General features: G+C 48.5%; 1 protein-coding gene across 4 annotated transcripts in view; it reads left to right on the forward strand.

The window, feature by feature from the left end:
• The window catches only part of cd82b (CD82 molecule b), a 144971-nt gene that overhangs the window by 28041 nt on the left and 90151 nt on the right, over positions 1–26779 (forward strand). For all 4 annotated transcript variants that reach the window (XM_072518799.1, XM_072518796.1, XM_072518797.1 and 1 more), the window contains exon 2: positions 4607–4683. In XM_072518799.1, coding sequence (XP_072374900.1) covers positions 4621–4683 — 63 coding nt within the window. In that variant the 5' untranslated portion in view covers positions 4607–4620. The remainder of the gene's footprint in view (positions 1–4606; positions 4684–26779) is intronic.

A 26779-nucleotide genomic window follows, 5' to 3' on the forward strand; every position in this document is an offset into this window, starting at 1 on the left:
CATCTCCCTTTGGCACCCTAGTAGTTCCCTCTCGCAGTGCCAATGGGGCCTTAAGAAGGGGGCCGTGCCTAGGGGGCTCTTGGGGGGGGGGGGTCCCGTTCTGTGTGGTGTGAGGGGGGGAGAGCCCTGATGCCAGCGAGTGGGGGTAGGTGGAGAGGGAAAAGCACCAATGCCTGGGATGGGGGGTGAGGAGAGGCCCCAATATCTGCAGTGGGGAGTGGGGGAGAGGCCCAATGTCTTCGATGGTGAGGGGTGAGCACGTGGAGGGGGTAGAGCTCCAATGCCTGCAGTAGGGAAGGGGGGTTTGGGGAGGATAGAGCCCAGCTCTGGCCTAACTCTGATCCCTACTCCCAGCTCCGGCCTAACTCTGATCCCTACTCCTAGCACTGGCCTAACTCTGATCCCTACTCCCAGCACTGGTTTAACTCTGATCCCTACTCCCAGTACTGGTCTAAACTCTGATCCCTACTCCCAGCTGTGGCCTAACTCTGATTCCTGCTCCCAGCACTAACTCATAACCACAGGAACCAAGTTGGTCTTATGCTGGGCAATTATTCCTCAAAGCTCTTGTGAAGATGTAATAGAACAAATAACAAATAAAAGTACTGCACAGGAACAGGCCCCTCGGCCCTCCCAGCCTGTGCTGATCATACTGCCCGTCTAACTTAAAACCTTCCACACGTCCGGGTCCGTATCCCTCTATTCATGTGTTTGTTAAGTCGCACCTTCAATGTCACTATCGTACCTGCTTCCACCACCTCCTCCGGCAGAGAGTTCCAGGCACCCACTACCCTCTGCGTAAAAAAACTTCCCTCCCACATATCCTCTAAACTTTGCCCCTTGCACCTTCAACTTATGTTCCATAGTAATTGACGCTTCCACCCTGGGAAAAGTCTTCTGACTATCCACTCTGTAAATGCCCCTCATAATTTTGTAGACTTTATGAGGTCGCCCCTCACCCTGTCTTTCCAATGAGAACAAACCAAATTTATCCAACCACTCCTCATAGCTAATGCCCTCCATACCAGGCAACATCCTGGTTAACCTCTTCTGTACCCTCCATATCCTTCTGGTAGTGTGGCGACCAGAATTTAATACCATAATCGAAGTGTGGCCTAACTAAGGTTCTATAAAGCTGCAGCATAACTTGCCAGTTTTTATACTTAATGCCCTGGCCAGTGAAGGCAAGCATGCTGTATGCCTTCTTGATTATCTTCTCCACCTGCTTTGCAACTTTCAGTGACCTGTAGACCTGTACATCCAGATTCCTCTGCCTGTCAATACTCTTAATGATTCTACCATTTACTGCATATTTCCCAACTGTATTAGACCTTCCAAAATGCACTACCTCACATTTGTCTGGATTAAACTCCACCTGCCATCTCTCCACCCAAGTCTCCAACCGATCTATAACCTGCTGTATCCTCTGACAATCCTCATCGCTATCCGCAATTCCATCAACCTTTGTTGTCCGCAAACTTACTAATCAGACCAGTTACATTTTCCTCCTAATCATTTATATATACTACGAACAGCAAAGGTCCCAGCACTGATCCCTGCGGAACACCACTAGTCACAGCCCTCCATTCAGAAATGCACCCTTCCACTGCTACCCTCTGTCTTCTATGACCGAGCCAGTTCTGATCCCATGTGACTTCACCTTCTGTACCAGTCTGCCATGAGGGACCTTGTCAAAGGCCTTACTGAAGTCCATGTAGACAAGATCCACTGCCCTACGTCCATTTGCTTCCAAATTGGAGTAAATCCTGTCTCGAAGAATCCTCTCCAATAATTTCCCTACCACTGATGGAAGGCTCACCGGCCTGTAATTTCCTGGATTATCCTTGCTACCCTTCTTAAACAAAGGAACAACATTAGCTATTCTCCAGTCCTCTGGGACCTCACCTGTAACCAGTGAAGATACAAAGATTTCTGTCAAGGCTCCAGCAATTTCCTCCCTTTCCTCCCTCAGTATTCTGGGGTAGATCCCACCAGGCCCTGGGGCCTTATCTACCTTAATGCTTTTCAAGACACCCATCACCTTTTTGTGACCCAGACGATCATTTCTAGACTCATCATCCACTAAGTCCTTTTCTTTGGTGAATACTGAATGTGATGAACGGTTACTGCCTTATCATCATGTAAGGTGATGTCCCCTTTAAGACCAGGCTTGGAACCCTGGGGACTCCGCCTCTGGCTCCGCCCATCTGGGAGCCATACATAAAGGCCTGCCTCATGGTCTGTATAGCAGTCAGCTCTCGTCCATATCTGTAGCATAGTTACTAGCCTAATAAAGCCTTCTTTACAGTTTAATCTCTAAGCATCATTATTGAGGGTACCTCACTGAATCAATGTTCTCATTTAGTACCTCGCCCATTTCCTCTGGCTCCACACATAGATCCCCCCCCCACCCCGTCCTTGAGTGGGCCAACCCTTTCCCTGGCTACCTTCTTGCTCTTTATATACATTTAAAAAGTCTTGGGATTTTTCTTAATCCTGTTTGCCAGTGACTTTTCGTGACCCCTTTTAGTCCTCCTGACTCCTTGTTTACGTTTTCCCTACTGTCCTTATATTCCTCACAGGCTTTGTCTGTTCCCAGCCTTCTAGCCCTGACAAATGTTTCCTTTTTCTTTTGGATTAGGCTCAGACTAGGCTCACAATATCCCTCGTTATCCAAGGTTCCCGAAACTTGCCATACTTATCCTTCTTCCTCACAGGAACATGCCGGTCCTGAATTCCTATCAACTGACATTTGAAAGCCTCCCCCATGCCAGATGTTGATTTACCCTCAAACATCCACCCCCAATCTAGATTCTTCAGTGGTGTGGTTTTTCAATCTCTGAGTGACCAGTAATCCCTGTAATGTGTCTGTTGAAGGATGTTTTTCTTGTCACATTGGAACCCTCTCTTTGGACCTGTGCTGATGTTGTGAGCTGTTGAAGCTTCAGTGATATTCACTAGCATTTTGTCTGAATTTAAGGTACTGCTTACACTGCACGCCCTGTTGGCTAAATATCCTTTCTCTGTAGTTATTACCATTTTGATGGTGGTTGGTTGCTCAGATTCATTGCTGTAAACACAGCAATAGTGTGTTCATGTCCACAGGGACCTGCTGTGCCCTTGAGAGGGTGAACCGACACTCCCATAGTCTCAATGGGAGCTAGGTTACCATGGGGACACATATTGAACCAAGATGGGTGCTGGGATTGGAGGATATCACACGATATGGTGAACCAATTCTGTGTGCTCGTTAATCACTTTCAGCGCTCCAGCACTCACCTTCAGAGTACGTTGTACACCGATTATAGAATCTTCTTGTTTTACAGGCTGCCATCATAGACACTGTCTATTATTCAAGTCTCCTGTTTTGCACAGTGTCCATTTTCAAAACCAGCCAATTCCCATTCCATTGATGAAGGTGTCTGGAATCCAGATTGATAAATGGCTGTTGTTTATAAAAGACGTAAAACTGTCAAATGGTGGACTTTACACATTTAATTCTGTCCACGGTGAGGGAGGTGGTGCTGGTGTAGTGATATTGCCACTGAACTAGTCATCCAGAGACCCAGGATAATGCTCTGGGGGCCCGGATTCCAATCCCACCATGGCAGATGGTGAATTTCAATAAAAATCTGGAATTAAAATAGTTTTTGATGTCGAACAACCCCATCTGGTTCACTCATGGGAAGGGAATTTAGGTGAAGAAATCTGTCGTCCTTACCTGATCTGGTCTACATGTGACTCCAGACTCACATCAACGTAGTTGACTCCTACCTACCCTCTAAAATGATCGAGCGAGCCCCTCGTTTGCTAAACATGCCCCCATCCCACAAAAGAATCCAAAGAAAATCATCCTCTCCTCTTTCCGCTGGTCTCCTCTGATCGTCTGAGGTACTCTTGGAGTTAGATAGGATAGTTCATCTCTCGTTGTCAAGATGACTCCCTGGCTGTTTTAAAGGAACAGTTTAAATTACTTTGTCCTCAGCCATCTGTTGTTATCCATGGAACATTTTCCCCTAATCTCCTCTCTTCCACTCTTAAACTTTCCTTGACTCTGGGTGTCTCGTAGCACTAGTTCAAGCCACATGACCGGGTCATAGTACCTTGAATAAAGGTTAATCCTAGTCCTGGGGGTAAAAATCAATCCCAGTCCTGGGGGGGGGGGGGGGGGAGATGGGGGAGGGCGGAAAGGTCGATCAGTTCTGGGGAGTGAAGGTTGATCCCAATCCTGGGATAAAGGTCAATCCCAGTCTTGGGGGTGATAGTCAACATCTAGGGCTGGATTCTCAGCCCCTCCGCGCCACATTCCTGTTTTACCCCACCGGCGGAATGCTCCATTACGCCGGCCGGTCAATGGGGTTTCCCATTGTGGGGCAACCCCGCGCCGTCGGGAAACCCCCGGGCTGCCGACAAAACGGAGCGTCCTGCCGGCGGAAGATCTAGCCCCAAGTGTTTAACAGAAAATAAAGCATTGTTCAATGGTGAAGTTAAGGAGCCTGTGCTGGTTCTAATTTTAGTACTGGTTAATTTAACTTCATGTGAAAGATTTGGAAGTGCAATGATTGGTGCCAGTCTGAAATACGTTTTTGTTTTTCTCTTCACACAGATCGCTAGGAAAACATGGGTAAAGGCTGCATTAAAGCCACCAAGTATTTCCTGTTCCTCTTCAATCTGCTCTTTTTTGTGAGTATAGTATTTGATCCTTGGGTATCCACTTCAACATCTGGTGATTCCAAACCAGATTGTAAAATGAACAAACCATCGGGTTTTCCAGGTCCTCCGCATGTTCTGAGAATCCGTGGGCATTCTTCAGACAAATCTCCTCATCCCTGCAGTCACAACCATCTGGGATTCAGTTTTAGAGCTGAAGTATATTGCTCTGGTGAGGGGGAGTGGGGAAGATCTCAATATGGGCAGCACGGTAGCATTGTGGATAGCACAATTGCTTCACAGCTCCAGGGTCCCAGGTTCGATTCCGGCTTGGGTCACTGTCTGTGCGGAGTCTGCACATCCTCCCCGTGTGTGTGTGGGTTTCCTCCGGGTGCTCCGGTTTCCTCCCACAGTCCAAAGATGTGCAGGTTAGGTGGATTGGCCCTGATAAATTGCCCTTAGTGTCCAAAATTGCCCTTAGTGTTGGGTGGGGTTACTGGGTTATGGGGATAGGGTGGAGGTGTTGACCTCTTTCCAAGAGCCGGTGCAGACTCGATGGGCCGAATGACCTTCTTCTACACTGTAAATTCTATGATAATCTATGATCTGTGCTCACTAAAAAGAAAGGTGTTTGCAGTGTTCCCAATGTCCAGCTGATGTGCAATCCACCCTGTTTATATAGAGACAACTTTAATCACATTCCTGTGGTCTAACGTGGATGTCGGCACCGAGGCAAGAATTCGGGCACCAAGGGAGGGGTGGGGGTGTCAGCACCAAATGGAGGGCATTGGTACTAGGGGGGGGGGGCGTCGGCACAAAGGGGTGGCGTCGGCACGGACGGGGAAGTAATGCTGCCTTTTACCTCCATTGTGGTTTATGGATGCTTGAGGCAGTGTGTGATTAGCACTCCTGTCCTGTGTTTTATTACCCAGTGAAAGGTAGTGTGTATCAGAGGTTGATTTTCACTTTTTGGGGCCCCGTGTATACCTTCATTTCTAGTACCCTCCCCCATGACGTCAAGCGCTGACTGATCACGTCCACCCTCGTCCCACAGAACGCAAAGGGAGAAGCCACAAAAATACACAAATTGATCGTTGCATTTTAACTTGTCAAAACACGCCGGTGTGAATAATTGCTGAATTGAAACCCAAACTTACCTTGTGACAGAATGATGGTAAAGATGGTCAATATTGCGATGTGTGTGTCTTGAAGCGAGAAAACGTGGAACTTGCCGATTACATTCTTGCAGCACAGACCAGTACAGGACAGAATGTGTCAGCCCAGTGCAGGAGCAAATACAACAAGATGCATACGCTGCCAGTCAGTAAATTTCAGTCTCATTCTGTTTCAAAGATTAACTTCCTTCCTTCCTCTCACAAAATCAAATAAGTTATTGTTGTAAATTCACATGAGTGGAGTGTCCAGTGAGTCCAAGTCCAATATCAGTGTCTCTGTCTGCCGGATTCTTTTCTTTGTGCGAGAAGAGACTTTCTGAATGCCGGTCTTGAGAACGATGGTGGTCAGAACTATCAGCATGTGACCAGCTGCAGTCATTATACCAGAGCAGTAATGGTCCATTTTGAAAAACAGAACTTAAACAAGGGGATATGGAAGATGGGCAGACTTGTTGGCATGGCAATTTAGAAAGTGTTTTTCTATACTTTTTCTTCACAAAATAATCAGTCACTTCATCGTAGGTAAAATCTTGTAAAGACGCACTTTCAGTCATCAATATTGCTGAACTTGTCAAATCTTCCTGACTCATCGTACTTTGCAAATCATTTTTAACTCTTTTCAATACGGAAAAAGAACGTTCACCGGGAGCATTTGTGACAGGTATTGTTAAAAATATTTTCAAATTTCATTGAAAAATAACTTCTTGCACCTTGTACACTTCTCATCAGATGGAGCTGAGTTTTTTGTTAATGTTAGTGCCTCTGCTTCCCCCGAGCTCAGTCATTTCATACTTCCCGAACAAAACTCTTAACTGAGGCTAAAAATTGAGAGCATTCACAATAATTTGCAGTAATTTGCTGACAGCATTAATTCTTTCAAGTAAACGGTTCCGCAAAAAGTAATAACAGCAGATTTGCACTTTTCAACGTTCTCCGCTAAGGATTTTGCTTCAGCTTTCACACATGATTTTTCTGATTTTGCTGTGGCTCTGTCCAATAAAGTCCAAAGTTCATTTTCAAAGCCAAAACACAATATCCAAAAATCAGCAAGTCTGATAATTCACCAATACATTTGGTGGATGAGTATGCAGTTTGTGCACTGTTCTATACTTCCAACTTTTTAAAGTAAAATAACAAAGCGTCTTTTTGCCTCACTTCATCCTCTTCCTTTCCTTCGCCACACTACCAGAAGGATGTGGAGGCTTTAGAGAGGGTGCAGAAGAGATTTACCAGAATGTTGCCTGGTATGGAGGGCATAAGCTATGAGGAGCGATTGAATAAACTCGGTTTGTTCTCACTGGAACGAAGGAGGTTGAGGGGCGACCTGATAGAGGTATACAAAATTATGAGGGGCATAGACAGAGTGGATAGTCAGAGGCTTTTCCCCAGGGTAGAGGGGTCAATTACTAGGGGGCATAGGTTTAAGGTGAGAGGGGCAAAGTTTAGAGTAGATGTACGAGGCAAGTTTTTTACGCAGAGGGTAGTGGGTGCCTGGAACTCACTACCGGAGGAGGTAGTGGAGGCAGGGACGATAGGGACATTTAAGGGGCATCTTGACAAATATATGAATAGGATGGGAATAGAAGGATACGGACCCAGGAAGTGTAGAAGATTGTAGTTTAGTCGGGCAGTATGGTCGGCACGGGCTTGGAGGGCCGAAGGGCCTGTTCCTGTGCTGTACATTTCTTTGTTCTTTGTTGTTCTTTGTTCAATTTCCTGCATTTTTGACAGCCAGATTGCTAGTGTCGCTTCACATTGCCAAAGAAATTGTTGCTGATTTTAGTGAATTTTCTGAAAGAGCAGACTTCTGCACAGTCAATCCCACCTTAATTCAAGCTCTGCAAAAATAGAATTTGTCTTTTAACTATGAAGCTGTGACTTTGGATTTCAAACAACACACTGTTCTACTCTTCTCCTGCCCATTCCCCCCCTTACAAACTCTCAACCTCTCCCTCCAAAATGCAACCTGGTCCTCACATACACTCCTTCCCTGCAAGCCTGCAACCCTGGCTAACTCTCCCCTCACACACACTCCTCCCCAGGTCCCTCCACACCTCACACTCTCCCATACTCACAATCTCACTAACCTCTCTCCCCGGGGTCTTCAAGGGGCCTCTTGCTTCACACATGCTGGAAAGTGCCTGGCACCTCATTGTTGCTGGCTGGCCTGCCCTCAGCCAGGTTGAGTTGCCCCTCGCCTGCTCCCCTCGCTGATCGACAGCAGCTGACCGACTGGCTCACCTCATGGCTTTCCCCCAGCGCTTCACCTCGCTGTTGCTGGCTGGACTGCCCTCAGCACTGGGTTGAGAAACCTGCTGGCGGCACCTTTTTTTGCAAAAGTAAAACACAGGGGGCTGGATTGTCCACTGTTGAGATTCTCCGTTGTGCCGGCAGCCCAGGGAGTTCCTGAAGGCTTGGGGCTGCCCACAATGGGAAACCTCTTTAGCCGGCTGGTGAGACGGAGAATCCCAGGAGCGCGCTGCACCAGAAATCCCACCCAGGATCTTTTCTGTGAGGGTCACGAAGAATCCAGCACGAGTTTGTAGAGTCAAACAGAAAGTAACTTTATTTGCAACAATATGTACACAGGGCCAGTAGGTCACTACTGGTTCCCTCTCTAGCCAGTACCACTCTGGCTAGCTCAATTTATACAGCTGTGCTGATAATGATTGCCCTATCCCCCCCCCCTCCATTGGGAGAGCTCATATTCCCCCAAACAACATCGGGCAACCAGTTGTCCCCAGCCAATAGGATCAGTCAGGTTATACCATCCCTCCCCCGGAAAGTCTGAGGTATCCGCCGAAGACCCTGGTGAACGAGGGCGTGGATTCTTTTGACATTAGGCTGGGCGTCATGCACACAAGGTGCCAGATCAGGCGGCGTATAACAACAAGGTGAACGGCACTTCCGAGATGAACGCTGTAATGACTGCAAGTCCGTGAGATGTGAAACCGAGAGCTCTCTCTCGAAGGCATCATTTCAGAGTCGAGAATCTCCATCATCTCGAAGTCCCTATTGCCGTGGGGTTCTGTAGCGGCTTGAGCAGGCCGTGAGTGCGGTGCCAGAGGGAAATCTCGAGGATGAGCATCCACTTTATTGGGATCCTGTAGCTGCTGCAGTTGGAGAAGCTTTTTCCAGGGACAAGGAACCTGTGAAAGTGGTGGCCTCCTGGACTAGTGTATTGCAAATGTTTACGTTTAATGTGGCCCTGGGCTTGCACCTGGTAGGAGATTGGTCCCGTTTGTCGAAGGATAACGCTGAGATCCACTGAACACCACCGACAAAATTGCAACAAACACTGGGACACCTGGTGCAAACTGCCAGACTGGCCGATGCCAAGGAGGGCAATGCCCCTGCTGTTCCTGAATTCGGCATACTTTAGCACCAATGTCCGGAACAACCATCATGAGGCGGGTACGAAGTCTGCGGCTCATTAGGTGTTCAACCGGAGCCACCCCAGTCACCGCACGCGGAGTGGTCTATAACAAAACAAAAAACGAGCCAGTCTAGTGTCCATGGACTTGGAAGACTGCCTGAGGCCCCACTTTAATGTCTGCATTGCGCACTCCATCAACCCATTGGATGGTACGGGGTGGTGCGAATAGGCTGTTTACTGTTCATCTTCACGAAACCCGCGGACTCCTCACTCGTGAAAGGAGTGCCATTGTCAGTGACGAGCACCTCTTGGTTGCCATGTGTGCTAAAAATAAACGCATATTCTCTATGGTTGTGCGGGATGTTGTTCCCTGCATCCTCTGTACCTCAACGACCTCGATTGGGCATCAATCAATAAGAGGAACATGGATCCTTGAAAAGGGCCGGCAAAATTGCCAAGTATTCGGCCAGCCTGGCCATTCCCAGTGATGCAGTGGCATGGCCAGCAGAAGCTTCTGATTCTCCTGGCAAATGGAACAGTGTTGGGCTACCTTCGCAATGTTGGCGTCGAGGCCTGCCCACAGGACATAGCTCTGTGTCAACATTTTAATTTTCGTCACGCCCGGATGACCATTGTGGGGTCAGCTCCTTCCCTTTGGCTAGGACAACCACACATGTCTCCACAACAGGGATACCACCTTTAACACTGCATTCTGACAGCTTGAAGAAAAATGCCCGCAACTTGCCTGGGTGCTGTCTATGCTGCCTACCACAGAGGACCACGTGACGAACCTTGGTTCGGACGGATCTGTCCAGGTCCACTCACGGATCCGCGATGCTATGACTGGCCACGATTCCATAAAATTCGGCGTCGCGACCACACGCCCATCGTGGGGGTCGACAAGGAGCGGGACGACAAAGGCAACTGGCTCAGAGCATCGGCATTCGCAATTTGTGTCCCTGGCTTATAGTCCAAAGAATACCTGGAAGCAGCGAACAGCAAAGCCCAGCGCTGGATCCGCGTGGGAGCAATGGGCAGAATTGACTTATCCTCTCGGAAAAGTCCGAGCAGAGGCTTATGATCGGTCATGATAGTGAAGTGGCGGCTGTAAACATACTGGTGGAAGCGTTTCACCGCAAGGACCACCGCCGGGCCCTCCTTTTCAATCTGCGTGTATTTCTTTTCTGCTGCAGTCAATGTGCGGGAAACAAAAGCTATCGGCCGTTCCCCTCTGCTCTCCATCTTGTGGGACAGGATGGCCCCAAAACCATAGGGAGAGCATTGCACATAATGAGCGGAGGCTTTTCAAGATCATAGTGCATTAGTAACCAGGACACCGATAAAAGCTGCTTTACCTGCTGAAAAGCGGTTTCTTGCGGCCGACCCCAAACCTAGACATGGGGCGAAATTCTCCCGAAACAGCACGATGTCCGCCGACTGGCGCCCAAAACGGCGCCAATCAGAAGGGCATCGCGCCGCCCCAAAGGTGCGGAATGCTCCGCATCTTTGGGGGCCGAGCCCCAACATTGAGGGGCTAGGCCGACGCCGGAGGAATTTCCGCCCCGCCAGCTGGCGGAAACGGCCTTTGTTGCCCGCCAGCTGGCGCGGAAATGACATCTCCGGGCGGCGCATGCGCGGGAGCGTCAGCGGCCGCTGACAGTTTCCCACGCATGCGCAGTGGAGGGAGTCTTTTCCACCTCCGCCATGGTGGAGACCGTTGCGGAGGCGGAAGGGAAAGAGTGCCCCCACGGCACAGGCCCGCCTGCGGATCGGTGGGCCCCGATCGCGGGCCAGGCCACCGTGGGGGCACCACCCGGGGCCAGATCGCCCCGCGCCCCCCCCAGGACCCCGGATCCCGCCCACGCTGCCTTGTCCGGCCGTTCAAAAGGTGGTTTACTCCACGCCAGCGGGACAGGCAATTTATCGGCGGGACTTCGGCCCATCCGGGCGTGGGGGCCCGCCCGATTCCCACCCCCGCCGAATATCCGGTGCCGGAGACTTCGGCAACCGACGGGGGCGGGATTCACGGCAGCCCCCGGCGATTCTCCAACCCGGCGGGGGGTCGGAGAATGACGCCCATGATTCTTCTTAGCAGAAAGTGTAATGGTGCCAACGTGCTCGCCAGACTAGGGAGAAACTTCCTGTTGTAATTTATGAGGCCAAGAAAAGAACCAAGACCCGAAGCGTCTGTCTGGGCGGGGGCCTGTTGAATTCACACACCTTCTCTGTGACGGGGTGCAAACCTTCGCGGTCCACCCGACAACCAAGGTAGATCACTTCCTTTGCCTGAAAGACTCACTTTGTGTGAGATAAATGGACTCCAACCTCCAACCTTTAAGCACAGCCTCCAAATTATCTAAAAGCTCTGGCTTCGAAACTCCCGTAATCAAGATGTCGTCTAAATAAACAGCGATGTGGCGACTCTGGCAAGATGTTCTTCATTCCGCTTTGAAAAATAGCACAGTCAGAGGACACTCCAAAAGCAACCATGTATACTCATACAGGACCCTGTCCATATTTATAGTAACATACTGTCAGGAGGTGGGATCCAACTCCAGAGAGTCCGCCCGCGAGCATCGCGCAGAGATCCTCTATGCGCAACATGGGATATCGGTCCAGCTGGGAAGCTGTGTTTACCTTTAGTTTATAGTCGCTGCACAAGTGAACCGTGTGATCTGGCTTCATTACCGGTATAACCGGCGCTGCCAAGTTGGAGAAACAGACAAGCCCGATAATACCCAGGGACTCCAAACGAGTCAGCTCTGCTTCAACTTTCTCCAGCAAGGCACAAGGAACTGGGCGAGCCCGGAAATAATGGGGCGTGGCCTCCGGGTTAACCTGAATATGGGCTACGGTCCCCTTTATCTTCCTCTTCATTCACCCGAGGAAGGAGCAGTGCTCCGAAAGCTAGTGTTTCAAACAGACCTGTTGGACTTTAACCTGGTGTTGTAAGACTTCGTACTGTCCCTCTGGGGGGACTCAGGAAGCCCCTCACTGACTCTCTCTGTGGGGACCCAGGAAGCCCTTCACTGACTCCCTCTGTGGGGACCCAGGAAGCCCCTCACTGACTCCCTCTCTGGAGATATAGGATGAATGTGTGTGATACTGCGCAGAAACTAGGATGTAGAAGCCATTTGGTGAATTCAGGATAGAACCCTAGAATCCCCACAGTGCAGAAGGAGGCTGTTCAGCCATTTGAATCACCGAAAGAGCACCCCAACCAGGGCAGCTCCCCCACCCTATACCCGTAACACCACCTAACAGATACATTTTTGGACGATGGGAGGAAACCGGAGCAACCGGTGGAAACCGGAGCACCTGGAGGAAACCGTTGAAGAAATGGAGAGAATGTACAAACTGCACACAGACAGTTAACTAAGGCCAGAATTGAATCTGGGTCCGTGGCGCTATGAGGAAGCAGTACTAACCACAGTGTCACCGTGCCATGTTTTAAGTTGAGATGAGGAGTAATAACTGTTGAAGTGGTGTATAGGCCTCCTAACTGTAATCACTTGATAGGATGGGGTATCAAAGAGGAAATTTTGGAAAGGTCCGGGTGATTATTGATCTACATATCGACTAGAAAAGTCAGATGGGGAAAGGTAACCTCGATGAGTAATTCACACAATGTTTTTGGACAGCTTCTTCGAACAACACGTTCTGCAGCCAACCAGGTGGGTGGCTGCACTAGACCTGGTATTGTGCAATGTGGTAGGATCAATTAATGACCGCATGGTGAACGTGCCCACAGGAAGCAGTGATCATAATATGATTGAATTTTACTTTCAGTCTGTGGGAGAGATTTAAGTTCTCAACTTAAATACAGGCAATTATGACGGCATGAAAGCAGAACTAGTTAATGAACTGGCAAATTAGGTGCAGGGCTAGGTCAACAGACATGCAGTGGTGGACATTAAATGGATATTTCAGGCTACATTTTGAATGAGAAAAAAATTCCCTTGGGAGCACCCACTATCTGTGACTAACTAAAAAAGTTAAAAATAGTATCCAACTGAAATAAAAAGCATTGAATTGCTTACCAAGAATGGTGAAACAATTCATAAAGAGGGAAAGATTAAAGTGTGAGAGAAAGCTAGCTAGAAATATAAAGGCACATTTAAAAAAATAAATGTAGAGTACTCAATTCATTTTTTCCAATTAAAGGGCAATTTAGCGTGGCCAATTCACCTAACCTGCACATCTTTGAGTTGTAGGGGTGAAACCCACGCAAACACGGGGAGAATGTGCAAACTCCACACGGACAGTGACCCAGAGCCGGGATCGAACCTGGGACCTCGACGCCGTGAGGCAGCAGTGCTAACCACTCCGCCGCCGTGCTGCCCTGTCAAGACACATATTAAAAATTTCTCCAGACAGTTTTTAAAAAAAATGACAATGTTGGTCCTATATAAAGTGAGCAGGAGAATTAATGGAAAATAAGGAGATGGCAGATGAATTGAAGGATTATAGATGATACAAGTAAGATTCCAGAAATAGCTGCAAATCAGGAATTGGGAGGGAGGAAGGAACTCAAGACAATTTCAATCACCGGGGAGACTGTACTGAGTAAATTGTTAGAGATGCGAGCAGTCCTTGGTTGCCGATAGACTTCATCCCAAGATCTTAAAAGAAGTGAAATAGTTGACACATTGGTTTTCATTTTCCAAAATTCACTAGATTCGGGGAAGGTCCCGTTTGATTCAAAAATAGCAAATGTAACTTCTTTTTTCAAAAAGGGTAGGAGGCAGAGAGCAGACAAGTACAGGCCAGTTAGCTTAACGTCTGCCATAGCTAAAATGTTAGAGCCTATTATTGAAGAAGCTAGCAGGGCATTTTGATATATTGAAGGTAATCAGGCAGAGTCAGCATGGGTTTGTTAAAGGGAAACCATTCGCCGGATTCTCTGTTCCTGCGACTAACGGCGGAATTCTCCATTCCTGAGACTAAGTGTTGACGCCAGGGCAGGATTCGCGGACTTCCACGACAGCAAAGCTGGTGCCGCACCTGGACCAATTCAGCTACTGTTAAGGTGCTAGCATCGGTGCCATGTGGAACACAATCGATTCCAATGAGAAACAGTGCAGGATTCGCCGGGTTTGCGATTGACACTCTGGAGGCTGACAAGCTGCAGTTGCATATACACACTTCACTCCCCACACACACCACCCCAGCCAACAGGATGGCAGCAAGCAGAGTGACCCTGAGATTTACAGATGCTGAGCTTGAGACCCCCCTGGACACTGTGGAGAAGAAACGGACTACCCTGCACACTGGCCAGGGAAGGAGGCTGCCAGCCGCCGCCATTCGCCACGTCTGGGCGCAGGTGGCAGTGGCGGTCAGCGCCGTGAGCAACATCGTCTGGACCGGCCTGCAGTGCCTTAAGAAACTGCATAACCTCCTCAGGGCAGCCAGGGTGAGTAGGCAGCACTGTGCCCCTGGCACCAACCTCCGTCCTATACACCCCAACCTCCATCCTATTACCCCTTACGCCACCCCTGCCCGGAGGGGAGCCGAATTTCCACCCAACACCACATGCGGCACGCGGCCGGTTGCCCTGGCCACTGAAGTCACCAGCTACCCTCCTCCTGGGCTGCATGCGTCAGACTGTGTAACACTGTGGATTGTCTGTTTGCCGCCCCGCAGGAGAAGGCCGCCCATAACAGCGGGGAGCGGAGAAAACTGGAGGGGGACCGCCGAACTGACGGCCCCTTCCCGTGGCAGAGAAGCGGGCCCAAGATGTGGTCAGCGGGCCCGAGGAAGGGGAAGTTGCCAGGGTGGAGATTGGCTGCGGGCGAGGAAGTGAGACCCTGCTGACTTGCGGTTCCCCGCGACACGTGTGTTAACCACTCCAACACCACCCTCACCCCCACACCGCCCTCACCATCATACTCACCCTCACCCCCACACCACCCTCAGCCCCACTCCCCCCTCAGCCCCACTCTCACCCTTACCATCATACTTACCCTGACATCCACATCACCCTGACCCGCGGCCTAATCATGTGTCTTTCAGGAGCTGCTGGTGATTGGGAGGGTCTGTCTGGTGTCCCCAGCCACAGCCATAGAGCCATAGAGGTTTACAGCATTGAAACAGACCCTTCAGCCCAATTTGTCCATGCTGCCCAGTTTTCACCACTAAGCTAGTCCCAATAGCCTGCATTTGGCCCATATCCCTCCATACCCATCTTACTCATATGACTGTCTAAATGCTGTTTAAAAGACAAAGTTGTTGCAGCCTCTACTACTGCCTCTGGCAGCTCATTCCAGTCACTCACCACCCGCTGTGTGAAAACATTGCCCCTCTGACCTTTTTGTATCTCTCCCCTTCTAACAACTTAGCCATGACAGACGTTGTTAGGCTCACCGGCCTGCAGTTCCCAGGCTTTTCCCTAGGAACTACAGGCCCTTTTTAAACAACGGCACAACATTTGCTTCCCGCCAATCTTCAGGCACCTTCCCTGTGGCTGTCGCCAATTCAAATATCTCTGCTAGGGGACCCGCAATTTCCTCCCTAGCCTCCCGCAATGTCCTGAGTTAGATTTCATCAGGTCCCGGGGATTTACCGACCTTGATGCGCTTTAAGACTTCTAGCACCTCCTTCTCTGTAATATGTATACCCCTCAAAACATCACTATTTATTTCCCCAAGTTCCCGAACATCCATGCCTTTCTCACCAGTAAATACCAATGAGAAATATTCATTTAGGATCTCCCCCATCTCTTGTGGATCCGCACATAGATGACCGTGCAGATCCTCTCACAGTTCAAAGATGTGCGGGTTAGCTGGATTGGCTGTGCTAAAATGCTCGTAGTGTGCAGAAGTTAGGTGGGGTTATGGAGATAAGGTGGGGGAGTGGGCGTACAAAGAACAAAGAACAAAGAAATGTACAGCACAGGAACAGGCCCTTCGGCCCTCCAAGCCCGTGCCGACCATGCTGCCCGACTAAACTACAATCTTCTACACTTCCTGGGTCCGTATCCCTCTATTCCCATCCTATTCATGTATTTGTCAAGGTGCCCCTTAAATGTCACTATCGTCCCTGCTTCCACCACCTCCTCCGGTAGCGAGTTCCAGGCACCCACTACCCTCTGCATAAAAAACTTGCCTCGTACATCTACTCTAAACCTTGCCCCTCTCACCTTAAACCTATGCCCCCTAGTAATTGACCCCTCTACCCTGGGGAAAAGCCTCTGACTATCCACTCTGTCTATGCCCCTCCTAATTTTGTAGACCTCTATGAGGTCTCCCCTCAACCTCCTTCATTCCAGTGAGAACAAACCGAGTTTATTCAACCGCTCCTCATAGCTAATGCCCTCCATAACCAGGCAACATTCTGGTAAATCTCTTCTGCACCCTCTCTAAAGCCTCCACATCCTTCTGGTAGTGTGGTGACCAGAATTGAACACTATACTCCAAGTGTGGCCTAACTAAGGTTCTATACAGCTGCAACATGACTTGCCAATTCTTATACTCAATGCCCGGGCCAATGAAGGCAAGCATGCCGTATGCCTTCTTGACTACCTTCTCCACCTGTGTTGCCCCTTTCAATGACCTGTGGACCTGTACTCCTAGATCTCTTTGACTTTCAATACTCTTGAGGGTTCTACCATTCACTGTATATTCCCTACCTGCATTAGACCTTCCAAAATGCATTACCTCACATTTGTCCGGATTAAACTCCATCTGCCATCTCTCTGCCCAAGTCTCCAAACAATCTAAATCCTGCTGTATCCTCTGACAGTCCTCATCGCTATCCGCAATTCCACCAACCTTTGTGTCGTCTGCAAACTTACTAATCAGACCAGTTACATTTTCCTCCAAATCATTTATATATACTACAAAGAGCAAAGGTCCCAGCACTGATCCCTGTGGAACACCACTGGTCACAGCCCTCCAATTAGAAAAGCATCCTTCCATTGCTACTCTCTGCCTTCTATGACCTAGCCAGTTCTGTATCCACCTTGCCAGCTCCCCCCTGATCCCGTGTGACTTCACCTTTTGTACTAGTCTACCATGAGGGACCTTGTCAAAGGCCTTACTGAAGTCCATATAGACAACATCCACTGCCCTACCTGCATCCATCATCTTAGTGACCTCCTCGAAAAACTCTATCAAGTTAGTGAGACACGACCTCCCCTTCACAAAACCATGCTGCCTCTCACTAATACGTCCATTTGCTTCCAATTGGGAGTAGATTCTGTCTCGAAGAATTCTCTCCAGTAATTTCCCTACCACTGAAGTAAGGCTCACCGGCCTGTAGTTCCCTGGATTATCCTTGCTACCCTTCTTAAACAGAGGAACAACATTGGCTATTCTCCAGTCCTCCGGGACATCCCCTGAAGACAGTGAGGATCCAAAGATTTCTGTCAAGGCCTCAGCAATTTCCTCTCCAGCCTCCTTCAGTATTCTGGGGTAGATCCCATCAGGCCCTGGGGACTTATCTACCTTAATATTTTTTAAGACACCCAACACCTCGTCTTTTTGGATCTCAATGTGACCCAGGCTATCTACACACCCTTCTCCAGACTCAACATCTACCAATTTCTTCTCTTTGGTGAATACTGATGCAAAGTATTCATTTAGTACCTCGCCCATTTCCTCTGGCTCCACACATAGATTCCCTTGCCTATCCTTCAGTGGGCCAACCCTTTCCCTGGCTACCCTCTTGCTTTTTATGTACGTGTAAAAAGCCTTGGGATTTTCCTTAACCCTATTTGCCAATGACTTTTCGTGACCCCTTCTAGCCCTCCTGACTCCTTGCTTAAGTTCCTTCCTACTTTCCTTATATTCCACGCAGGCTTCGTCTGTTCCCAGCCTTTTAGCCCTGACAAATGCCTCCTTTTTCTTTTTGACGAGGCCTACAATATCTCTCGTTATCCAAGGTTCCCGAAAATTGCCGTATTTATCCTTCTTCCTCGTAGTTAGGGTTCTCCTTCAGAGGGCCGGTATAGACTCAATGGGCCGTATGTAGAAATTCTATATCACCTGCTCATTCGAGTGAAACCCCTTTTCTTCTAGAGCGGCCTGACATCTACATGTGCTCATAAGGCGACATGCATCCTGTCGATCACCCCCTGGACCCGGGATATGTTTGTGATGCTGGCGAAACCCACTGCCCGGGCAGCCTGGTGGGCTCGTCCACATTGAAATGGATGTATTGTTCTGACTGGGCATACAGGGCCTCCATGACGGCGCGGATGCATCTGTGCACCGAGATCCAGGACAGGTCCCCACTCGGCACCTGGATGGACCCTGTGACGTAAACATTCAGGGCAACCATCACCTTGATGGCCACGGGGAGCGGGTGACCTCCCCATTCCCCCATGGTGCCAGTTGCGCCATGATCTAGCAGATATGTTGCAGATATCGAGGCACCGAAGAATTGCGATTTGCACTGAAACCGACGGCAGCCACGATTTCGGCATCAAAACCGATTCTCCGCCCAATTGCATTCGCAATTCTGGCGCGGTCGACGGAGTATCCCATCCATTTTTAACCGATTTATTGGAGTTCTTTGAAGAAATAACAGGTGCTGCAAATAAAGGGGAAACCAGTATATGTACGATCTTTATTTCCAGAAGGCATTTGATAAAGTGCCACATTTTAAAAATTCATTTATGATGTGGGCGTCAGTGGTTAGGCCAGAACCTATTGCCCATTCCTAGTTGCCCTTCAGAAGGTCAGGAGCTGAGTGACCCTGGCGTCCGTGAGCAGGTTATTGCTGACTAAATGCTGCTTGATAGGACTGTTGATGACTCCTTCCATCACTTTGCTGATGATAGGGCGGTAATTGGCTGGGTTAGATTTGTCCAGTTTCTTGTGTACAGGACACACCTGAGCAATTTTCCACTTTGCCAGGTAGATGCCAGTGTTGTAGCTGTACTGGAACAGCTTGGCTAGGGGTGGGGCAACTTCTGGAGCACAAGTCTTCAGTACTATTGCTGGAATATTGTTAGGGTCCATCGCCTTTACAGTATCCAGTGCCTTCAGTCGTTTTTGATGTCATATGCGGTGAATCGTATTGGCTGAAGACTGATATCTGTGATGCTGTGGAACTCCGGAGGAGACTGAGATGGATCATCCACTCAGCACTTCTGGCTGAAGATTGTTGTAAATACCTCAGCCTTGTCTTTTGCACTGATGTGTTGGGACCTCCATCATTGAGGATGGGGATATTTATGGAGCTCCTCCTCCAGTGAGTTGTTTAATTGTCCACCACCATTCACGGCTGGATGTGGCAGACTACAGAGCCCAGATCTGATGCGTTTGTTGTGGAGTCGCTTAGCTCTGTCTATTACTTGCTGTTTATGCTGTTTGGTACACACGTAGTCCTGTGTTGTAGCTTCACCTGGTCGACACCTCATTTTTCGGTATGCCTGATGTTGCACCTGACATGCCCTCCAGCACTTTTTATTGAACCAGGTTGATCCCCTGGTTTGGTGGTAATGGTAGAGTGGGGGATATGCCAGGCCATGAGGTTACAGATTGTGGTTGAATACAATTCTGCTGCTGCTGATGGCCCACAGCGCCTCATGGATGTCCAGTCTTGAGTTGCAGATTTGCTTGAAGTCTATCTCATTTAGCTCGGTGGTAGTCCACACAACACGATGGAAGGTATCCTCAATGTGAAAATGGAACTTTATCTCCATAAAGACTGTGAGGTGGTCACTTCTACCGATACTGCCATGGACAGATGCATCTGCAGCAGATAGATTGGTGAGGATGAGGTAAAGTATGTTTTCCCCTCTTGTTGGTTCCCTCACCACCTGCTGCAGTCCCAGTCAAAGGCAATTCCGGAAAAGAAAAACTCATGGTATAGGAAGTCACACTCTGACCTGGATAAAAAATTGGCTAGCTCACAGAAAACAGTAGGCATAAATGGGTCATTTTCTAATGGGCCAGATATGACGAGCGGTGCGCCACAGGGATCAGTGCTGGGACCTCCACCTTTGACAATTTACTATCAAGATACTGTTGTAAAACCCTTTTTGTCTGTCCTGTGATCTCCTTTATATCCCGCCCCGCTGCTTGTCTTCTGGTTAAGCTGCTACAACGTTGTTACACCATCTGGGATTTCTGTTTTACAGGACAGATTTTAGGCAGAGTTGAAACCCCCTATTGTCATGTGAGAGTACCTTTACAAAATGGATGTTTATCAAATAGCTGTAGTGGGTATACCTTTAAAAAATGGGTGTTTGTCAAATAGCTGCAGAGATGTCAGAGTGTAGGTGGCGTGGGGCTGTCTGTCTGTTTTACTTTCGCTTTGGGCTGTCAGCTGCAGGGTGTGTTTGGTTTCGTTTTGCAGATTGGGAGCTGCATCCAGAGAAACAAGGTGGAATTATAAGAACATAAGAACATAAGAACTAGGAATAGGAGTAGGCCATCTGGCCCCTTGAGCCTGCTCCGCCATTCAATGAGATCATGGCTGATCTTTGTGGACTCAGCTCCACTCTCCGGCCCGTACACCATATCCCCGAATCCCTTTATTCTTTAGAAAGGTATCTATCTTTTTCTTAAAAACGTTTAAAGAAGGAGCCTCAACTGCTTCACTGGGCAAGGAATTCCAGAGATTCACAACCTTTTGGGTGAAGAAGCCCCTCCTAAACTCTGTCCTAAATCTACTTCCCCTTATTTTGAGGCTATGCCCCCTAGTTCTGCTTTCCCCAACCAGTGGAAACAACATGCCCGCATCTATCCTATCTATTCCCTTCATAATTTTATATGTTTCAATAAGATCCCCCCGCATCCTTCTAAACTCCAATGAGTACAGTCCCAGTCTACTCAACCTCTCGTCATAATCTAATCCCCTCAACTCTGGGATTAACCTAGTGAATCTCCTCTGCACTCCCTCCAGTGCTAATATGTCCTTTCTCAGGTAAGGAGACCAAAACTGAACACAATACTCCAGATGTGGCCTCACCAACACCTTATACAATTACAGCATAACCTCCCTAGTCTTGAACTCCATCCCTCTAGCAATGAAAGACAAAACTCAATTAGCCTCCTTAATCACCTGTTGCACCTGCACACCAACTTTTTGCGACTCGTGCACCAGCACACCCACGTCCCTCTGCACAGCAGCATGTTTTAACATCTTACCGTTTAAATAATAATCCATTCTGCTGTTATTCCTCCCAAAATGGATAGCCTCACACTTGGCAACATTGAATTCCATCTGCCAGACCCTAGCCCATTCACCTAACCTATCCAAATCCTTCTGCAGACTTCCGGTATCCTCTGCACTTTTTGCTTTACCACTCATCTTAGTGTCGTCTGCAAACTTTGCCACATTGCACTTGGTCCCCAACTCCAAATCATCGATGTAAATTGTGAACAACTGCGGGCCCAACACTGATCCTTGAGGGACCCCACTAGTTACAGGTTGCCAACCAGAGAAACACCCATTTATCCCCACTCTCTGCTTTCTGTTAGTTAACCAATCCTCTACCCATGCTACCACTTTACCCTCAATGCCATGCATCTTTAGTTTATGCAGCAACCTTTTGTGTGGCACCTTGTCAAAAGCTTTCTGGAAATCCATATATACCACATCCATTGGCTCCCTGTCATCTACTGCACTGGTAACGTCCTCAAAAAATTCTACCAAATTAGTCAGACACGACCTACCCTTTATGAACCCATGCTGTGTCTGCCCAATGGGACAATTTCCCTCCAGGTGCCCCGCTATTTCCTCCTTAATGATAGATTCCAGCATTTTCCCTACAACTGAAGTTAAGCTTACCGGCCTATAATTACCCGCTTTCTGCCAACCTCCTTTTTTAAACAGTGGTGTCACGTTTGCTACTTTCCAATCCTCTGGGACCACCCCAGAGTCTAGTGAATTTTGATAAATTATCACTAGTGCGTTTACAATTTCCCTAGCCATCTCTTTTAACACTCTGGGATGCATCCCATCAGGGCCAGGAGACTTGTCTACCTTTAGCCCCATTAGCTTGCCCAATACTGCCTCCTTAGTGATTACAATCATCTCAAGGTCCTCACCTATCATATCTTTATTTCCATCAGTCACTGGCATGTTATTTGTGTCTTCCACTGTGAAGACTGACCCAAAAAACCTGTTCAGCTCCTCAGCCATTTCCCCGTCTCCTATTATTAAATCTCCCTTCTCATCTTCCAAAGGACCAATATTTACCTTAGCCACTCTTTTTTGTCTTATATATTTGTAGAAGCTTTTACTATCTGCTTTTATGTTCTGAGCAAGTTTACTTTCATAGTCTACCTTACTCTTCTTTATAGCTTTTTTAGTAGCTTTCTGTTGTCCCCTAAAGACTTCCCAGTCCTCTAGTCTCCCACTAATTTTTGCCACTTTGTATGTTTTTTCCTTCAATTTGATACTCTCCCTCACCTCCTTAGATATCCACGGTCGATTTTTCCCCTTTCTACCGTCTTTCTTTTTTGTCGGTATGAACCTTTCCTGAACGCTGTGAAAGATCGCTCAGAAGGTTCTCCACTGTTCCTCAACTGCTTCACCATGAAGTCTTTGCTCCCTGTCTACCTTAGCTAGTTCTTCTCTCACCCCATTGTAATCGTCTTTGTTTAAGCACAAAACACTAGTGTTTGATTTTACCTTGTCATCCTCCAACTGTATTTTAAATTCCACCATATTGTGGTCGCTCCTTCCAAGAGGATCTCAAACTATGAGATCATTAATCAATCCTGCCTCATTACACAGGACCAGATCTAGGACCGCTTGTTCCCTTGTAGGTTCCATTACATACTGTTCCAGGAAATTATCCCGGACACATTCTATAAACTCCTCCTCAAGGCTGCCTTTACCAACCTGGTTAAACCAATCAGATTAAAATCTCCCATGATAACCGCTGTACCATTTCTACATGCATCCGTTATTTCTTTGCTTATTGCCTGCCCTACCATCCTGCTACTATTTGGTGGCCTATAGACTACTCCTATCAGTGACCTTTTCGCCTTACTATTCCTGATTTCCACCCAAATTGATTCAACCTTGTCCTCCATAGCACCAATATCATCCCTTACTATTGCCCGGATGCCATCCTTAAACAACAAAGCTACACCACCGCCCTTACCGTCCATTCTATCCTTTCATATAGTCTGATACCCTTGGATATTTAACTCCCAGTCATGACCATCTTTTAACCATGTTTCAGTAATGGCCACTAAATCATAGTCATTCATGATGATTTGCGCCATCAACTCATTCACCTTATTCCGTATACTACGAGCATTCAGGTAAAGTACACTTATGCTGTTTTTTATGTCCTTGTTATGAATCCTAACACCTTGATCAGTAACTTTTCGCAAATTATTTTTCCTCTTACCCTTTCTCCTAATTTTCCTTGTCTTTGAACCCATATCTCTACATAATAACCTGTCACGTAATCTGCTGCCTTGCTCTCCATTAACCATTATACTGTCCATGGCTTTACCCTTCCCTTCCCTTCCCCCCAACTTGCTAGTTTAAGTCCTTCTGGTCTCTTTCTGTATGAAAGGAATGTCTTCAGATCACTTGCTAATTCAACAGTGATAACTGCTCTCAGTAGAGAATTTAAACCTGATCTGTGTGTTAAAGAGGATATTTGTCTTATGGATGTTGCAAGGAAAGATTAAGGGTTACTTATAGAGTACTGTATTCTTTGGAGGAGTATTTGATTTGATGGTTGCTAAGATATTTACTGTGTGTGTTTAAAAATGTTAACTGGATTCATAGAATAAACATTGTGTTTTGTTGAAAATGCTTTTAGTTCTCTGTTACATCACACCTGTAAAGTGGGCCCTTGTGCTCCCCATAACCAAAATCTATTTAAAGTTATGGATCAGGTGAACTCCATGATATACTTTGGGGTTCACTAAACCCTGGCCCGTAACACTATTGTGATGGACCAAACCAAGACATCCCATTGAGGTTCTGTGGTAGAACCTGTGATGATGATGTGATAGACTTGGCAAACAGCAAATTGGAAATGTACAATTTCTTGTTAAGGCCTGTGATTGGTGGGGCCAGGCAAAAAGTTCTAGAAGGAAGGCGGATCTTGTGAAGAGTGCCATGTTTTTGGGTGTGTGTTGTGAAGAGTTCCAGGCATGAGGAGGGAACACAATCTTGGACCCAGCAGGGGTCAACGGGGTGTTTGAAGAGTTTTACAGCAGGCTGTACGAGTCGGAACCCCCAGTTGGAGTGGAAGGAATGAGGCAATTTCTGGGAGGGCTGGAGTTCCCGAAGGTGGACAAAGGGTTAGTAGAAGGGCTGGGAGACCTGATAGGGATTGAAAAAACAGCAGATGGACTGGAGGCCATGCAGTCAGGCAAGGCCCTGGGACCAGATGGTTACCCAGTGGAATTTTATAAACAGTTCTCTGAGATGCTGGGCCAACAGTTGGTGAGGACGTTTAACAAGGCAAGGGAGCGCGGTGTTCTTCCCCCGACGATGTCACAGGCCTTGATCTCACTGATCCTGAAGTGGGAGAAGGACCCTGAGCTATGCGGGTCTTACAGGCCGATCTCCCTGTTGAATGTTGATGGCAAACTGTTAGCTAAAATCTTGTCCTCAAGGATAGAAGACTGTGTCCCGGGGGTGATAGGGGAAGACCAGACGGGGTTTGTTCAGGGTAGGCAGCTAACGGCCAACGTTAGAAGACTCTTGAATGTAATCATGATGCCCCCAGAGGGAAAGGAGGTGGAGGTAGTGGTCGTAATGGACGCAGAGAAGGCCTTTGACCGGGTGGAATGGAACTACCTGTGGGAGGTGTTGGGGCGGTTCGGGTTTGGTCGGGGTTTCATCGACTGGGTCAGGCTGCTGTACCAGGCACCAGAGGCCAATGTTCGAACGAACCGGCTGACGCCGGGCTATTTTAGGCTGCACCGGGGGACTAGGCAGGGTTGCCCTCTCTCTCCGTTGCTGTTCGCTCTGGCCATTGAGCCACTGGCTATGGCGCTAAGAGCTTCCAGGGGTGGTCCGGGGTGAGGTGGAACACAGGGTCTCGCTATCTGTTGACGACCTGCTCCTGATTGTTTCCGACCCGTTAGAGGGGATGGAAGGGATCATGAGGATTTTGGGGGAATTCGGCCGTTCCCCGGGGTACAAATTGAAAATGGGGAAAAGCGAGATGTTTACGATCCAGGCAAGGGGGCAGGAGAGGAGACTGGGAGAGCTGCCGTTCAGAGTAGTGGGAGGAAGCTTCCGTTATTTAGGGATCCAGGTGGCACGAGACTGGGGCTGTTAAATAAACTAAACTTGACCCGGTTAGTGAAACAAATGAAAGAGGACTTCCGAAGGTGGGATATGCTCCCGTTATCACTGGCGGGGAGGGGACAGGCAGTGAAAATGACAGTCCTCCCGAGATTCCTGTTTGTTTTTCAGTGCTTCCCCATCTTTATCCCAAAGGCCTTTTTCAAGCGGGTAAATAAGGTGATCTCCGATTTTGTTTGGGCAGGTAAAACCCCGCGAGTGAAGAAGGTGATGCTGGGGCGTGGCCGGGGGGAGGGTGGGCTGGTGCTGCCGAACTTTAGCAACTATTACTGGGCGCAAATATGGCCATGATTAGGAAGTGGGTAGTGTGGGAAGGGTCGGTGTGGGAGCGAGTAGAGGCAGCATCTTGTCGGACACAAGTTTAGGGGCATTGAGCACGGCACCTCTGCTGTTCTCGCCGGCCCGGTACTCCACAAGCCCGGTGGTAGTGGCGGCCCTGAGAGTCTGGAGGCAGTGGACGAAACATGTGAGAGCGGGGGCAGCATCGGTTTGGGCTGCGATCTGTACCAACCATCGGTTTGACCCAGGGAGACTGGATGGAGGGTTTCAGGAATGGCAGAAAGCAGGGATCGGGAGTATGGGAGATTTCTTTAGAGATGGGAGATTCCCCGGTTTGAGGGAGTTAGAGGAGAAGTTTGAGTTGATGGGAGGGAATGGGTTTAGGTTTCTGCAGATTCGGGACTTCTTGCAAAGGCAGGTTCCAACCTTCCCGCTCCTACCGCCACAGTGGATATAAGACAGGGTAATTTCTGGGAGAGGGGAAGGTCTCAGATATCTATAAAGAACTCATCGAGTCAGAGGAAGTGCAGACAGAGGAGCTAAAGCACAAATGGGAGGAGGAGTTAGGGGGAGCGATAGAGGCAAGTCTCGGGGCGGATGTGTTAGCAGGGTCAACACGTCCACATCATGCACCAGGCTCAACCTGATACAATTTAAGGTCGTTCACCGGGCGCACATGACGATGGGCCGGATGAGCAAGTTTTTTTGGATAGAAGACAGGTGTGCAAGCTGCGCGGGAGGGCCAGCGACCGTGTCCACATGTTCTGGGCATGTTCAAAGCTTAGGGGATTCTGGCAGGGGTTTGCAGATGTCATCTGCAGATGGTGTTAAAAACAAGGGTGGCACCGAGTCCAGGGGTGGCGATTTCCGGAGTGTCGGAGAACCCGGGAGTTCAGGGGGCGAGAGAGGCTGACATCTTGGCCTTTGCCTCCCTGGTAGCCCGTAGACAGATACTGTTAGCATGGAGGGACCCGATGCTCCCAAAATCAGAGACCTGGGTCAATGACATGACTGGGTTTCTCAGTTTTGAGAAAATTAAGTTCGCCCTGAGAGGGTC

The sequence above is a fragment of the Scyliorhinus torazame genome, chromosome 10 (genome assembly GCF_047496885.1).
Source record: "Scyliorhinus torazame isolate Kashiwa2021f chromosome 10, sScyTor2.1, whole genome shotgun sequence".
In the NCBI taxonomy this organism is placed as follows: Eukaryota; Metazoa; Chordata; class Chondrichthyes; order Carcharhiniformes; family Scyliorhinidae; genus Scyliorhinus; species Scyliorhinus torazame.